Genomic DNA, 17942 nt, shown 5'->3' on the forward strand with positions numbered 1-17942 from the left:
CTTGGGATTTTCAGCCACCTCCCCCTCCCCCACAACGTCTGGAAGGGGAGGGAGGGAGGAAGGGCTGGAAGTGGAGTTAATAATTGATCGCGCCTACATGAGGAAGTCTCCATGAACATCCACCCAACTCCAGAAGCATGGAGTTCAGAGAGCTTCTAGGCTGGTGAGATCCCCGCCGAAAGGGTAACACGCCACAACCCCAGGGAGACAGAGGCCCCTGTGCGCGGGACCCTCCCAGAGCTTGCCCTGTGACTCCCTTCATCTGGCTGTTCATCTGTGTCCTTTATTAAATTCTTTTATAAACTGGTTAGGGTTAGGGTTCTCCAGGGGACCTTCCCCACCCAGGGATCGAACCTGGGCCTCCTGCATTGCAGGCAGATTCTTTCCTGACTGAGCCACCAGGAAAGCCCGAATAACACTTATAAACTGGTAGACAAAAGTGCTTCCCTGAGTTCCGTGAGCCACTGTAACAAGTTAATAGATTCGGGGGGTGGGGTCCTGAGACCCTCCAATTTATAGCCAATCGGTTGGGAGCACAGGTGACAACCTGAATGTGGGGTTGGCAAATGAAGTCAGGGGTCAGTCTTGTCAGACTGAGCCTTAACCTGGGAGCTCTGATACCCTCTCCAGGTAGATGGTGTCAGGACTAAGTTACATTGTAGGCCACCCAGCTTGTGTGGCAGAGAACTGCTTGGTGTGGGGAAAACCTCCACACATTTGGTGGTAACAAGTGTCAGAAAGAAAGTGTGCGGCAACTAAGACTTGATGCAGCCAAATAAATAAATATACTTTTAAAAGAACAAAAGATGCCTCCCCTCTGGCAGAGCAGGCTAACCCCTAGCAGTCCCCAGCAGCATCTTGGTGGGCCTCCCTGCCTCCTGAGAGAGGAACAGGTTTACTTTGGAGCTTTCCCTCTGACTGCCAAGAGGGTGTGACCCAGGTGGAACTAAACCACTATGCCTGAGAGCCAGCAGCATCACCAGGCAGATCAGAGAACAGGGCTCCCGACCACTTCAGGGAGGACCCGGCAGTGACATTCTCGTATTTACTCTGAATGCGTGACTCTGAGGGCCTTGCTCTAGTCTTGGTCCCCTGCCTCTGACCAGTATAGATTCTTGCTCTCCGAGCATCCTTTCCCTGTTCGCTGACTGCAGAGAAGGAAATAGGAAGTTCGTCACAGACATCATGCTGGTTACAGGAAGGGTAACAGTCTCCCACCCAGCAGGCCCTCATCTGGAACCCCGCGTGTTTTGTTGAGCGTGGCTAAACACAGGCAAGTGAGGAAATCCGACTCGGCACAGAGATAAAAGTTACCTGCACCCCGGTTACTTTCTCCAGCTCCTTCAGGGCCGTGTCAGTGTCGTGGACGAGAATGGTGACCGTCCCCATCTCACGGGCTGGCTTCAGATTAGTTTCAAAGTTATCTAAGAAAACCACCTGAATGCAAAGGGCATGAATGGTACTGTCAGTTTGATTAAAGCAAAACTCAAGCATGAGGACCACTAGCCTGAAATATGCTACAATGTGGACAGTGGCTGAGGTTAAGAATTAGTAATCTCAGGACTTCCCTGACAGTCCAGTGGTTAAGACTTTGCCTTCCAATGCAGGGGGTGTGGGTTCTATCCCTGGTCAGGGAGCTAAGGTCCCACAAGCATCTTAGCCAAAACACCAAAATGTAAAACAAAAGCAATGTTGTAACAAATTCAATAAAGACTTTAAAAATGGTCCATATAAAAAAATCTTAAAAGAAAAAAAAAAGGATTAGTAATCTCGTGATCAGATTGATAAAATATTGAGTTATTTTTCTCTCCATGTAACTGTTCACTCTTAAAATTAATTTTGTAATTAATTTAATTATGTAAGCATACATATAAACACACAGTTAGATACATATGTTCCCTGAATCTGAAACTGTAAGATGAAAGAAGCATATAAACTTACAGATGAAACTTAAAATTCATCTAGGAAAATCAACATGTATGAATAGACCCCCTCCAAAAAATGTCTGGAATAGACCTATAATAAGATCAGATAAAAAAAGGTTTCATAAAATATGAAGCTACAAAAGGTAAAAAGAAAAAGTTTTGTTCTAGAAAAGAAATAAACATATTAACGAAATAGAAGAGTCTAGGAATAGACTCATACACAAATGAGAATTTAGTTTCTAATAAAAGTGTCATGCCAAGTTGGTAAGGAAAAGGATTACTTAAAAGATTAATTATTTCAACTGTTTTGGGGGAAGAAAAGTTATTCCTTCCTTCACTTATTCCCTATATAAATTCTGAATAGATCAGGTCTAAATTAAAAAAAAAAAAAGATCCTTTGGCACTTCCCTGGTGGTCCAGTGGTTAAGAATCTGCCTGGCGATGCAGGGGACACTGGTTAGATCCCTGGTCAGGGAACTAAGATCCTACATGCTGCAGAGCAACTAAGCCTGACTCTGCAACTACTGAGCTCACACGCCACAGCGAGAGAGTCTGTGTGTCACAATGATCAGCTTATGGGTGAAAGGGGTCGACGAGACAGCGTCAGACAGGAATTTTCTCTCGGTCCAACCACCTCTGTGGAGAATAGAGTAGTGAAACACAACAAAAGCAACATTTTAGACCAGATAATCTAGAGACGGCATGAAGGCTGGATTCAGGGGAGTGGGGGTGCCTATAAGGAGACTCCTGCAGTATTGGATCCCCTTCCTGCACAGTCTTTGGTTGGGTGACTGACTAGCCTGTGGTCTTGGGAAAGTCTATGTTTCTTTATAGGAAAATGCAGGCAGCTGGTCTGGCAGCTTTGGACAATAATGACTGTTTTAACCAAGCTCTCCAGGCTATCTTCCCGACCCAGGGATTGAACCTGCATCTCTGAAGTCTCATTGTGTTGGCAGGTGGGTTCTTCACCACCATTCTGAATGGTCTGGACAATAATGCTTGTTTTAACCAAGGTCCTGCAAAAAGCACAGAGGTCAACCCGAGGCCCATCTCTGGTAGAACTTCCCAGGCTGAAGGGGCAGGTGAAAACCCTTTAGAAGTCCTGGCCTGGGAGAAGTCGCCCCTGCCACCAGACATTGGACCACTCTGCCAAATCGCAGGTGTCCCCCACCTGTTCACACTTCTTTAAAATTTTTTTAAAAATTTGTTTATTTGGCTGCATCAAGTCTTAGCTATGGCACCCTGGATCTCTCCATTGGGGTGTTCGGGCCTAGTTACCCCACAGCATGTGGGAGATAAGTTCCCCAGCCAGGGACTGAGCCTGTGTCCCCTGCACTGGAAGGCAGATTCTTAACCACTGGACCCCCCAGGGAAGGTCCGTCAATTTTTCTTGATTGCAATCACTCTAGAACATTCTTTTCCATTGAAAGGCAGTGTCCACGTACCTCACCGGGGCTGGTCTTCAAGGTGTCCAGCACAAACTTGTAGATCTGAGGGTCGGGCTTGACCATTCCAATCTGGCACGACTCAATCAGGAAATCAAAGTGTGGCTTGAGCTCACACAACATCTGGGCCAGGCGGCCTCGCTCAGCACTGTCATCCAACCAGGTGTTGGTGAGGATACAGGTTGTAAATCCTAAGCAAGAAGGCGCCAGTGAATCGGCCAGCTACAGAACTTTGCTCTGAGAAGCTCCGGGTGTCCCACTGAGGGGGCCCAAAGACGGGGCCAAGCAGGGTTCTGCTCACTCACATCAATCTCCTGAGGCCCGGCTTCTCAACTGACAAGTTGGAAAAGCACCATCTTTACCCATCAGCCCTTTCTGATGCAGACATGAGAGCCAGCTAATGGTGTGCACCAAGGGCTTTTGGATGGAGACGATACAACCCTTCATTCCTTGCAATTGCAGAGCAAGAAGTTGTGACATTTGTCAGCTCATCTGATCAAAGTGTTTTAACTTTCATCAGCCCCTTGGATCCTTACACCTCTGGGGCAGGCAGGGCAGGCCTTAGCATCCCACCTTTACCAACAGGAAAATGAAAGCTCAGACAAATTCTAAGCTGCCCAGAGCCACACAGCACAGGTAGAGCCAAACAAGGCCTAGAATCCCACCTTCTGACTGCCACTCCAACCCTCCACCCTCCTCCCAGTCCATGTTATTGCAAACTTTGTTAGTGTGTGTGTTTGTGTGTGTGTGTTCAGTTGTGTCTGACTCTTTCCCGCCCTATGGACTGTAGCCCTCCAGGCTCCTCTGTCCATGGGATTCAGAATACCGGACTGGTTTGCCATGCTCTCCCTCCAGGGAATCATCCTGACCCAGTGATCAAACCCAAGTCTCCTGCATTGGCGGGTGGGTTCTTTACCACTAGTGCCACGTGGGAAGCCCTTTCCTTCTTTATACCCAACTGCATTTTTACATAAGTGTAATCTTAGTGTTCTGACAGTTTTACCATTCTGCTTTTATTATTTAACCTCCTGTCTAAAGCATTTTGCCATATTTTAAATCATCTTTGTAATTAACAATTAAAATTTCTGTGATAAATAAATAAGTAAATGCCTATAGAATGGACATGATCTCATGTTCTAGACTGTTTGACACCACTTGAACCCATGTCAGCCAGCTCATATAGCTCAACCACTGTGACATGAAGAGGCTGAGAAAATCATGGTTGCTTAAAAGGTTCTGTTTTCGGGACTTCCTTGGTGGTCCAGTGGTTGAGACCATGTGCTTCCACTGCAGGGGGTGTGGGTTTGATTTCTGGTTGGGGAACTTAGATCCTCTGTGTTGTATGGCATAACCAAAACAAGATAAAATAAAAAGGCTTTGTTTTCTAATCACTGTGACAAGAGGTTGGGTCATTCAGGTCATTACTGGTACCATGGTAGGGGGAGAATTTTGTTCATGAGGCATAAATTGCTAATTAAACAAAATTCTTTCTTACAGCTATTCTGATAGTGCTGATTTTGGCCATTCCCTAAAACTTACTTTGAAGCTGTGTTTGAAGAACAGCTCTCCATCTAGGCCCAGAAGATTCCTGATCTCAAACCACATTTCAACATACTACGACCTGACCTTCCCAACGGTTCTGTTGCAGTTAGGTTGGAGAATGGCCAGTATTGGAGCCTTACCCTTCTTTTTGAGAGTGACAGCTGCTTGAAGCATGGGGTAGTTGATCTTTCTTGCTGAAAGCACCTTCTCAAAGATTTCCTTTATAGAGAAATTCTCTGGGAGGCAGATTCCAGAGTCCTCGGAGCATTTCCTACAGTCTTCTTCCATGAATGGCACCCACTGCAAAAGTGAATTGATGAGGGACTGTCAGTCGGTACAACCACTTGGGAAAGATTTGGGCAGCACGTACTTAATCTGAACACACACATTGCCTGTGATCCACCAGATCTGTTCCTGGATACACTGTTGTTCGTCACTCAGTTGTGTCCGACTCTTTGCAGCCCCACAGACTGCGGCACACTGGGCTTCCCTGCCCTTCACTATCTCCCAGAGTTTGCTCAAACTCATGTCCATTGAGTTGGTGATGCCATCCAACCATCTCAGCCTCTGCCGCCCCCTTCTCCTTCTGCCATCAATCTTGCCCAGCATCAGGGTCTTTTCTCAGCATTAGGGTCCTGTACATATACCCAAATGGAAATTGTCTACACATGTCAAAAGACATGAGCCAAAGTGTTCTAACAGTGATATTCCCAAGAGCTCCCAATTGGAAACTACTCAGACATCCATCCCTATTACGAGCCTACTTTTGTTTCCCCCAAATTCATGTTGAAGTCCTAAACCCCAGGACCTTGGAATGTGACTGTTGTTGGAGAGAGAGTCTTTAAAGAATCATTAAGGTAGCTCAGATGGTAAAGAATCGGCTTGCAATGCAGGAGACCTGGGTTTGATCCCAGGGTTGGGAAGATCCCCTGAAGAAGGGAATGGCAACCCACTCCAATATTCTTGCCTGGAGAATCCCACGAACAGAGTAGCCTGGTGGGCTACAGTGCATGGGGTTGCCAAAAGTCAGACACGACTGAGTGACTTTCACTCACTCACTTCCCTAAGGTAAAATGAGGTCACCAGGGGCCCTAATCCAATCTGACGGGTGTCCTTTAAAGAACAGGAGATCAGGACTCAGATGCACACAGAGGGACCGAAGAGTCTGGACAGGAAAAGGGGGGCCGTCTGCAAGCGGATGAGAGAGGCCTCAGGAGAAACCAGCCCTGCTGCCACCCCGATCCCGGGCTTCTACCTCTAGACCTCTGAGAAAACGAACTTTTGCTGTTTAAGTCACCTAGTCTGTGGCATTTTTTTTAATGGCAGCACAAGCAGGAGACTCAAGTTTGATCCCTGGGATGGGAAAGACTACCCTGGAGGAAGAAATGGCAACCCACTCCAGTACTCTTCCCTGGGAAATCCCATGGACAGAGGAGCCTGGTGGGCTACAGCCCATGGGGTCACAAAAGAGTTGGACACGACCAGAGCGACTGAGCATGCACATACTGCAAATTAAAAAGTCAAGGTTGTAGTGATAATAATAACTACTATTTCTTAAGCACTTATTACATGACAAGCACTGTGCTAAGCACTTTCCAATCTTCATTACAACCTAGGAGATGGACAGTGTTATTCGTCTCATTTTATAGATGGCAAGACCGACTTTGAGAGCTTCTGTGACTTGGTATGCTCACATGTCTGTAAGTGGGAGCCGTGACCCACATCCCATCCCTAGACTCCAAAGTCGGCCCATCACATAGTTATTAATTAGCAAAACTGCCTCTGACCCAGTGGCTTGGCCTGAAAACAACTACTCTAAGGATGACTATCATTAAAAAAAAAACACGAAAATAATAAGTTGGCAAGGATATGGAAATACTGGTAACCTTGGGTGTGTTGTGGAGAAATGTAAAATGGTGCAGCCACTATGGAAAATCATATGGTGGTTCCTCAGAAAGCTAAAAAGTGAAACTGCCCTATGATCTACTATCCCACTTCTGGATATATACCCAGGAAAACTGAAAGCAAGGTTTTGAACAGATATTTGTACACTTGTGTTCATAGCAGCACTGTTCATGATAACTAAAAGGAGAAAGCAACCCAAACATGCTTTGAAAGATGAATGGGTAAACAGAGTGTGGTCTATCCATACAGTGGAATACTATTCACCCTTAGAAAGAAGGAAATGGTGACACATGCTACAGTATGGATGAAACTTGAAGACTTCATGCAAAGTGAAATAAGCGGTCACAAGAGGACAAATATTGCATTAGTGTTAGTTACTTCATTTGTGCCCTATTCTTTGTGACCCCGGGGACTGTAGCCTACAAGGCACCTCTCTCTATGCGTGGGATTCTCCAGGTAAGAATACTGGAGTGGGTTGCCATTTCCTCCTTCAGGGGATCTTCCCGACCCAGGGATGGAATCCGGGTCTCCTGCATAGGCAGGCAGATTCTTTACCGTCTGAGTCACCAGGGAAGCCCATGTAAAGTATCTGCTGCTGCTGCTGCTAAGTCACTTCAGTCATGTCCGACTCTGTGCGACCCACCAGGCAGCCCACCAGGCTCCCCCATCCCTGGGATTCTCCAGGCAAGAACACTGGAGTGGGTTGCCATTTCCTTCTGCAATGCATGAAAGTGAAAAGTGAAAGTGAAGTTGCTCAGTTGTGTCCTAGGGTAGCCAAATACATAGAAAATGCAATAGTGGTTGCCAGGGGCTAGGGGTAAGGTGGGGTGGGAAGTTGTTGTCTAATGGGTATAGAGTTTCAGTTTTTGAAGATAAAAAGAATTCTGGGACTTTCTTGGTGGTCCAATGGATAAGACTCTGAGTTTCTAAAGCACGGAGTGTAGGGTCAATCCCTGGTGGGGGAACTAAGATCCCACATTGCATGTGACAGAAAAAGAAAGAAAGAAAGAAAGAAAATACAACATATCAACTTAAAAAAAAATTTAAAAACAGTTCTGGAGATGGATGGTGGATTTGGTTACCTAACGTGAATATACATGACATTACTGCATTGTATACTTAAAAATGATCAAGGCGGTAAATTTCACGTGATGTGTCTTTAACTACAGCTTAAGAGGGAAAAAAAGCTACTCTGGCTGCTGTAAATCCCTGGCACACATTTTCAAGGGCTTGGGGAATTTCCTAGTCACTGGGGCATGCCCCTCTGCTTGGCTCAAAGAGACAGTAAACCAGCCTGAAATGTCTCCACACCAGTCTTGTGAGTTAAGTGTTATAAGAGGTAAATGAATGAGGCAGACGACGTGGCCCTGCCCTCACGGAGCTTATGGTCAGTGGGGGAAGATGGGTGGGCAGGCACAGAACATCTCCTCAAGGGGGTCTATGAGATGTCACTGCACCTGGGAAAACGTGATCTCTCCCCTCATCACACGGGTGCTGGAACCATCCGGGCCTCCTTTCAGGAAAGCTTTACTCAGAAAGCCTCTGCAAGACACAAAGAAACATCAGGAAAGTTTAAATGACTTCATCACAGCAGCAGGTAGGGGACAGACACCTCGATGGTGGACTTCTAGCTTTTGGAATTGCTGTTGAAAACACCCAGTTTGCAGTCCTTCTTTACGGTAACCCTAGCTGATTAATACATTGGTTCATGTTCATCCTGTGTATGTGGCCCAGAGGAGAGGCAGACAGAGAGAGACCAGGTCATTACCCTCTTACTTTCCTACATTACAAAACAAAAGCTTCCATTCCACTTTCTTGATAATTTCTCACCTCCCATGGCTGGCTAGGTGACATCAGACAGGTAGCAGATGGCACATACAACTCTGTTCCCTCAAATTCCTGGCCGATTTTTCTAACCTGTCACATCCTATACCACTGCGTTCGGACATTGATTTATAGGCCTTCTTAGTATAGTGCTCTAGGCAAAAACTTAGAATGGAATGGAATTGGCAACCCAGTTGAAAGTATTAATATTTAACATTCTGTGTTAAGAGGACAGATATCTGGGAGTTTCATATCTGATAAGTCAACAACCTTTAACCCAACTAATCCTCTTGCAGGTAACAATGATTGACATTAAGACATAACATAAAAAAAAAAAAAACCCTACTATTTATAGCCTTGCTCAATTTTCCAACATCAACAATGGCTTTGGCACATCTTTGCCATTGGTTGTCTTTTTTCAGATATGACTTTATTAAATTATACTTACATGTCATCAAACTCACAAATCTTCAGCGTACGAGTCAATGACTTGTAGTAATTTTTGTAGTGGTGCACAAACCTCACTGTGTTGTAGTTTTAGAACATTTCTATCTTCCCTGGTGGCTCAGATGGTAAAGAATACGCCTGCAATGGGGAAGACCTGGGTTCAATCCCTGGGTTGGGAAGATCCCTTGGAGGAGGGCATGGCAACCCATTCCAGTATTCTTGCCTGGAGAATCCCCATGGACAGAGGTGGGCTACAGTTCATGGGGTCGCAAAGATCGGACATGACTGATTGACTAAGTACAACACGGCACATCACCTCAAAAAGATCACTCATGCCCTTCTCAGCTGCCATCCACTTTTAAGAAGCAACACAGAGTTCAACTCAACAATCTTTCATTGAGGACCTATGGCGTCAAGGCATTGTGTCTGGTGCTGTGATAGATAGATAGACATGATAGAAAAATGAAAAAATATGGATATATTCTTAGGGAGCTCCTAGAGGAACAAGTGAGGCAACATATAAACAAATAACTATTACACCCTGGATGAGTGAGATGGAAAAGCACAGGGAAAATTGATTTTGCTGCCTGAAATTGGAGGTAGGTAAAAGAAGAGGAATTGAAGGAAGAATGTAGCTGCACAAGAAGGAGAGGTTGATAACTCTCTAAAACAAAAGGAGGCAATATTTTTTATTGGCGTCTCAGAGAAGCAACTGGAGATAAGTTGTTGGCACTGGAAAGCATGACTTTCAAACTTTAAGGTTGCTTAATAAAAGCAGGGAACAGTGAAATGGCTATCATGGAAATGAAACTAGTGAATCAAAAGACCCAACAAAATGTCCAAGGACAAAGAGTAAAATGATGAAGCAATTAAAATTAATGTGCAAGCAGGGAGGTCAACTTGGTGCTCTGTGATGATCTAGAGAGGTGGGGGGTGAGGAAGCAGGTCCAGGAGGGCGGGGATATATTTATACACAGAGCTGACTCATTATATTGTACAGTAGAAGCTAACACAACATTGTAATTATACTTCAGTTAAAAAAAAGATTAAAAAAAGAATTAATGTACAAAAAGATAAGGCCTATGGAGGCCAAATTCCTTCAGTAAACAAGAAGAATCATAGAAGGAAAGATCAGAAAGCAACAGTCAAAGAAAAAATGGGAGAAGATGTTTCCAGGCTAAAGAAAAATCTGAGTTCTGAAATCAAAGGTGTTCAACCAAAAAAAGTGTTCACCAGTCAAAATTAATGAAAAAATAACCACAGCAGATAGAAGGTGGGGAAATGTTTCAATTCTTGGGATAAGAAAGTCTAACAGACAACATTTTGGGTAAAAAAAATTAGACTATCCACAAAGAAGAACAATTCAGACTGACAACAGCTTTCTATGCTTGCAGCTTTAAATGTGAGAAAATGGTGGAGTAATACGCACTAGACATTGAGATAAAAAGATGCCAAGAAAGAATGCCCCCCAAGTCTATCCCCAGACAACTTATTTTATGTCCAAGGTTTTAGAGATCTTGGTTGATATTCATAACTGATCAAATGGGCTATTTGTTCTATTTCCATGTTTTAAATTCCTGCTCTTGTTTTAAATTCACCAATAAAGAGTGAGCCCATGAAACCATGGCCCCCATACTGAACCCCAATAAAAACGGAACCCAGGCCCAGGCTCTCATTCTCTTCATATCCTCACTATGTGGCCCCAGGTGTGCTGTGCAATTTCTGGGTTTCATAAGTAATAAATCTTTATTTTTTCCGAAGTTCCCCAATGGCTACTGCTGAAGGGTGTCTTGTAATCACAATAAGAACCTCAAGGAATGGCCCAAACAGAACATTGGTTATTGGTAAGCTGAGACCCACACAAATCAGGTTCAGGCAGGGAAAACTAATATAGTAGTTTGCCATCATGCCTTTCCTGGAAGAAAAAAATATATAAGAAAGACTTCCAGTCAACTTAAAGATAGATCAAAATAAAAATCCTGAGAAGCGGAAAGAAATGTTTTAAAAGAAATTGCAACAAACAACTGTCTCATTCAAGAGAATTATCATATGGCCAGTAAGCACCTAATAAGAAGCTCAATATCATATTCATCAGAGAAACACGAATTAAAGCCACGGTGACAGAGCACCAGGCCGGGCTCCCCGTGTGATATAGCAACTTCCCACTAACTATCCATTTTACATACAATAGTGTATATACGTTGATGCCACTTTCTCTGTTTGTCCCACTCTCTCCCTCTTCCTCCAGGTCTACAAGTCCATTCGCTACATCTGTGTTGCCATTCCTTCCCTGCAAATAGGTTCATCAGTACCATTTTTCTAGATTCCATATTTAGGCATAAATATGCATTTGTTTGCATCTTTCTGACTTATTTCACTCTGTGGGATGGGGGGGAGGGAGGGAGGCTCAAGAGGGAGAGCATACAAGTACAACTATGTCTGATCTGAGTTGAGTTGTTGTATGGCAGAAACCGACACAACATTGTAAACATTTAAAAACAAAAAAACAAAAAAAATTAAAAAAAAAAACCATGAGAAAACACCATAAACCCACCAGATCTGCTAAATTTAAACAGATTGACATCAAGTACTAATGACAATATGGAGAAACTAAAACTCTCTTATATTTCTGGTAGGAGCAGGATTTGATACAACTGCTTTAGAAAAACTGTATACCTACTGAACACTTTTATATTGACAAAGGGCACAAACCTTTGTGCAATAGAGTTACAAGGCACACGATGTTATGCACTGATGAAAATAGTGTGAAAGGAAAACCAAAAGAGACCCTGATGCTAGGAAAGACTGAGAGTAGGAGGAGAAGGGGGCAACCAAGATTGAGATGGTTGGATACCATCACCAAATCAATGAACATGAATTTGAGCAAACTCCAGGAGATAGTGAAGGACAGGGAAGCCTGGCATGCTGCAGTCCATGGGGTCGCAAAGAGTCAGACATGACTGAGCGACTGAGCAGTAACAGTAATGAACAAGTGAGTGGTTTAGAATGGAGCCAAGAGGCTGCTGAGGACACATGACTTTATACGTCTCAATCTGGGTGAGACCATGTACTGTCCTATGTACAATCCTAGAAGACGTCAGAATACCTGCCAGAAACTCAGGATACGTACTAGACTCCCTCCCCAAAGGGCAACTATTTCCTTTCTTGAATCAGAGCACAGCCTCGTGGCTTTTGCCTTAATAAGCCCTTGACTCTTTCTCTTCCCCAAAACACTCTCGGTTTTACCCAAATTTGTTTCTCCTGAATTGCAGTTCTTAAGACTCTCAAATCTTAAGCCCTTGACTCTTTCTCTTCCCCAAAACACTCTCGGTTTTACCCAAATTTGTTTCTCCTGAATTGCAGTTCTTAAGACTCTCAAATCAAGCACTCTGTTCTTTGCAGCCTTGATGCTATTGAAAGAGGGGATTGTACCAAGGCACCACTCTGGGCACTTATCTGTTTCTCTCTCCGTCTAAAATACCACTGAAATTATACAAAAGATAGCCTTAAAAGTTTTTTAAAAAATCAATTTCAGGAACTCCCTGGTGGTCCAGTGGTTAGGACTCTACGCTTTCACTGCCAGGGGCCTGGGTTCAATCCCTGGTCAGGGAACTAGATCCCACATGCCACCCCACAACCAAATAAATAAATATTTCTAAAGAAAGAAATAGCAGAAGAGATGACAAGTAAAAAACATAAAACATCATGGTAGAAATCAAAAGTTCCTAGAAATCAAGAAGAAAGTGACAATCAAATACAAAAATGGGCAAATGGTATAAAAAGGTAAACACCAAGGGAAAAAAATATAGATGACCAATAAAAATGAATAGCAGAGAGGAAAATGCAGACTGACACAAGATAATGTTTTTCCCTCTACGTCTGGCAAAAGTTCAGGAGAGTCATCTCCACCATAGGGAGGATCTGGGCTGGCCTACTCCGGCATAGTCAGGGCAGGCACAGCATATTTTGGAGAATAGCTTGGCAGAATCAGTCAATATTTTACACGTAAATACTACTTGCTTTTATTTGGCAACTCCATTTTTAGAAAACTACCCTATGGAAATATGACAGTGACATTATTTGTAATAGTGACCACTAACAAATAAATGTCCACCAACAGGGGAAAATGGTTAAATAAATTACGGAACTTCCATATTGTGGAATACTATGGAGTGGTTAAAAAGAGAAAAGTAGGTCTATGCAAACAAAAAGACATCCAACTGTTGAATGAAATAAAATGGTTAAAATAAATAAAAAGTTAAAACATAGAACAATACATGTACTAGAATTCTACTGTTTGTTTTAAACCTACCTGTCTACCAACCTACCTACCTACCAATTTATTCATAAATGTGTCTGCATTTTTCAGACTGTAAAGGTAAAATGGGGGATATACCATATATTAAGTAACATCTCCAGGAGGACCTGTGGCAGCCTGTGTAATTAAACTCATGAATATATTTATAGTGAAAGGTGTGACTATTTGGGGTTTCCTTGGTGGCTCAAGTGGTAAAGAATCCACCTGCCAATGAAGAAGAAGCAGGATAAGCTGGTTTAATCCCTGGATCGGGAAGATCCCCTGGAGGAGGATATGGCAACCCACTGCAGTATTCTCGCCTGGAGAATCGCATGGACAGAAGAGCCTGATGGGCTACAGTCCACGGGGTCACAAAAGGGTCAGACACAACTGAGAACACATGCATGTGCACATGTGATTATTTACAGTAGTAGGATAGATAATGGTGATAAATAATCTCATGTTTGTTCAGATCAGACTTGCCACCAAACGAAGCCAGGTCAGATTTTGCTGCCAAAAGATTATGAAATAAATAAAAACAAAACCCTGGGTTTTGCCTAAGTGATTTATGTATCAGCTATGATGTTGTCCAGGATGTGGAGAGGAACAAGAAAAAGGGAACAGGCACTTCTGTTTTCTGTCCACAGGCTAATAAGATCAAAAGCATGGACTCTGACTTCCGGGGTCAGCTAGCTTTGCTGTACTGTTTTGTGACTACTGGGAACAATCCTCGCCATGGTCACAGAGATGGTGTGTGAGTCGGTGCCACAGTGGATGAACAGAATATCCCAGTACATTGGTCTTTCTGTGCATGAGACCTGAATAATAAAAAATGGATCAGGAACACAGTGGCCCACCTATCTTACGTGTCATCTAATCTAACCCATACAGAAAATTGAGGGGCGGTATTTTCTTATTTTAAGACTGAGGTCTCAGTTGAGTTAACAAGTCAGGTTAAGCAAGGTGGCCCAATGCTAAGTGTTAGAACTGAGATGTTAACCTGGGTCGGACTCAAAGTCCAGTGCTGTTTGAAATTCTGTACATTTGTGGGTTCCATCGTGTAATGGTTAGCACTCTGGACTCTGAAATTTTGTCCATTTGTAAACTTGACTACCTGTGACCTGTATACTCACAGATACACTCTCAAGTATATGCACTGGTATACTGACAAGTATTCTTGTGATTTGTACATTGACAAGTCATGTTCTCTCCCCCACTGATGAGGTCACAGGTGTAAACATATCACATACCTTACTCTCTTTTTATGTCTTAAAAAAAAATAATAATACAACTTACAGGCTAAAAAAAGTGAAACAATACCATGGTTAAAAGAACTTCAAGGAAAGGCAATCAAAACTACAGTGAGATATCACCGCACATCTGTTAGAATGGCTATTATCAAAAGACAAGCAATAACATGTGCTGGCAAGGATGGGGAGAATGAGAAGCCTGCCTGTACTATTGACTGGAAATGTAAACTGGTGCAACCACAGGGATATTTCGGAAAATTTCTTTCAGGCATCTTCAGCATGTAGCTGTTTTTCCATAGTTGAAATACTTTTTCCATAGTTTCCCTGCTGTATAAATAGTTGTACATTCTGGTGGGGTTTTTTTTCTGCACTTATAACAGATATTTTCTGATGTCACTGAAATCTCATCCTGAACATTCCGGTTACTGGTTATGCTTCCTAGTTGACCATTTCCCAGTAGTTATGTTTGGGGGCTGTTTCTGCTTTGCTGTTGACACTGTGCAAGGCACAGGACTTTTTTCTCTAAAAACCTTCAGCGCAGCTCTCTTAAGTGAAGTGAAGGTCGCTCAGTCGTGTCCGAGTCTTTGCGACCCCATGGACTATACAGTCCAAGGAATTCTCTAGGCCAGAATGCTGAGGGGGTAGCCGTTCCCTTCTCCGGGGGATCTTCCCAACCCAGGGATTGAACCCGGGTCTCCCTCATTGCGGACGGATTCTTTACCAGCTGAGCGACAACGAAAGCCCCAGCCCATTCCATTACAGAGAAGTAAGTGGGCAGCAGACACCTCAGGGAGTAATTTCTCTGACTTTAAGAAAAGATTGCAATATAAAAGTCAATTTTGGAGTCCTTAGAGAATCTTAAATACTCAACATTTAGAAAGACAGTGGATCTACTTAGACACACTGGTATTTGAGGGCCGAATAATTGTTCTAACCTTCCACCCAGCGCTCTCGCCTTCCAGCAATCTGAAACCAGTTCTGCGAATCTCGAAAAGCAACTTCTCCAAGGAGTGGCGCCCCAGCCGCCCGGACCAACCCACGCGGGGTCCCTTACCTGGGCAGCGCCAGCTCCTCCTCGGCGCGATCCCAGAAACTGGTGACCGAGGGCAGAGTCAGGACCCCGACCAGGTCGAACACGGCCGCACGCAGCGCCATGGCGGTCTTTCACCCAGAAACCAGCGAAGAAAAATCTACGAAAGCCGAGCGGCCAGACTGGAGTAGCGGGCCACCAGGGCCAGCTAAGTCGAGCTTGGCCCCGCCCCAGCCCGAGCCTCGGCCCCACCCCTTGCCTTCAGACTGGACACACCTCCGCCCCGCCCCTTGCCCTGACCCCGGCCCCGCCCCTGCCCCTCCAACCCTGCCCCGCCTCCGCCACGCCCCGCCGTACCAGTCTTGATCGCCACGGGTCGCCAGGAGGTCCCTTGGGGCCTCCCTTGATGTACCCGCACCGTCCGAGGCCCGGATTCCATGTCCTTGCCTCCTGGCGCCTGGATCTGGGGCTGGAATCTCGCTTCTGAATGCATCATCTTCTGTCCCCAAAAACGAAAGTACTAAGAAGATCCCCTGGAGAAGGAAATGGCAACCCACTCCAGTATTCTCGCCTGGAGAATCCCATGGACAGAGGAGCCTGGCGGGCTACAATCCATGGGGTTACAAAATAATCCAACACTGAGCGACTAAACAAGTAGCCTCAGGCCGGAGCAGTGGCTGCTTGAAGAGATGGACCCTGGCCAGGAAACGGGCTGACAGGCTTTACGTGTACATGGCAGACTTTCCAGTCTGGGCAAAGATGGGGACCTGGGAAAAAGTCAGAGGAAACAGAACCTTTGAGAGAGAGAGAGTGTGTGTGTGTGTTGCCAAATCTTTCTTCATTCAATATTTGGATCTTCTATATTCATCTCAGTTGGAATATCTAGGAAAATAATAGATTTGTGTCCCTTATTTTCTAGATTCAATACATACACTTACAGATTCCTCACTATCCTGACCATGTGCCTCTAGTCACACTTGTTTGTCAAGGCAAAATGTAATTCTAGAATAAAATAGAATGCCCCAGGTATGGTATGCCAACCCAGAATACATCCACCCCAACCTCTTGTGGAATGAGGTTGTTCACTTGCTCAGTCGTGTCCAACTCTTTGTGACCCCATGGACTGCAGCACGCCAGGCTTCCCTGTCCTTCACTATCTCCTGGAGTTTGCTCAAATTCATGTCCATTGAGTCAGTGTTGCTGTCTAACCATCTTATCCTCTGCCTCCCCCTTCTCCTCCTGCCTTCAGTCTTTCTGAGCATCAGGGTCTTTTCGAACAAGTCAGTTCTTTGCATTAGGTGGCCAAAGTATTGGAACTTCAGCTTCAGCATCAGTCCTTCCAATAAGTATTCAGGATTGATTTCCTTTTAAAGACATACATTTGAACTATGATTACTTCTTTGTACATTATTTTTATGCTAATGCTGCCTTAAAATGTTTGAACTTCATTTTAAACTACACTCTTGGCTCATTTGTGTTTTTGGAAAACCTAAACCTTAGGAGTGTCTGAGCTGTGCTTACTAACGGGTTGTTGGGTTCTCTGTGCCTTTGTAGTAAGTTCTGTGAGTTAGAGCATACTCCTGGCCTAATGTTCCAACTTGCTGAGATGTAGGTTCGATCTTTGAGTTGGGAAGATCCCCTGGAGGCAGGCATGGCAACTCACTCCAGTATTCTTGCCTGGAGAATCCCATGGACAGAGGAGCTTGGGGGCCTACAGTCCACAGGGAGGGTCGCAAAGCATTGGACACAAATGAAGCGACTTAGCATGCATGCTCAAAGACCCTAGGTTTGAAGACAGCCAGAGTTAAAGTGAATAAATACAGTAGTCACTCAAGAAGTTGATGATCTTAGGGGCTTCCCTGATGGTCCAATGCTTAAGACTTCACTTGCCAGTGCAGGAGGTGCAGGTTGCATCCCTGGTCAGGAAGCCTGGGGCCATAAAATCAAAACATAAAATAGAAGCAATATTGTCATAAATTCACTAAAAGACTTTAAAAGTGACTTTTAAAGACTTAAAAGTGATCCATATCAGAAAATTTTTTTTTAAAAGTTGGTGATCTCAAAAGTAAAATTGAGTTGGAAAAAAGAAAGAAAATGGCTGCCTGACTTATGTAGTTTAAAACCTCTTAAATTGAAATCTACAATTTAGACTTCTCTGTGGTCTCCATATACGCACATGCAATTTCCTACTCAACACCTCCTCATGAATATCTCATAGGCATCTTGAATTTTTCATGATTGAAATAGAGTTCTTGCTGCATTCACACCTCCCAAGTC

The 17942-nt window shown here is 44.2% G+C and overlaps 1 protein-coding gene across 1 annotated transcript in view; it reads right to left on the reverse strand.

Moving 5' to 3' along the window:
* Positions 1 to 15903, reverse strand: part of EPHX2 (epoxide hydrolase 2) — a 54249-nt gene extending 38346 nt beyond the window's left edge. The window contains exons 1-5 of the mRNA XM_043927708.1: positions 15690 to 15903; positions 8275 to 8359; positions 5053 to 5212; positions 3371 to 3561; positions 1315 to 1437 (exon numbers count right to left, since the gene is read on the reverse strand). Of these exons, the coding sequence (XP_043783643.1) occupies positions 1315 to 1437; positions 3371 to 3561; positions 5053 to 5212; positions 8275 to 8359; positions 15690 to 15790 (660 nt within the window). The 5' untranslated portion in view covers positions 15791 to 15903. The remainder of the gene's footprint in view (positions 1 to 1314; positions 1438 to 3370; positions 3562 to 5052; positions 5213 to 8274; positions 8360 to 15689) is intronic.
* Between the last annotated feature and the right edge of the window lie 2039 nt (positions 15904 to 17942).

This window comes from Cervus elaphus, chromosome 16, assembly GCF_910594005.1.
Source record: "Cervus elaphus chromosome 16, mCerEla1.1, whole genome shotgun sequence".
In the NCBI taxonomy this organism is placed as follows: domain Eukaryota; kingdom Metazoa; phylum Chordata; class Mammalia; order Artiodactyla; family Cervidae; genus Cervus; species Cervus elaphus.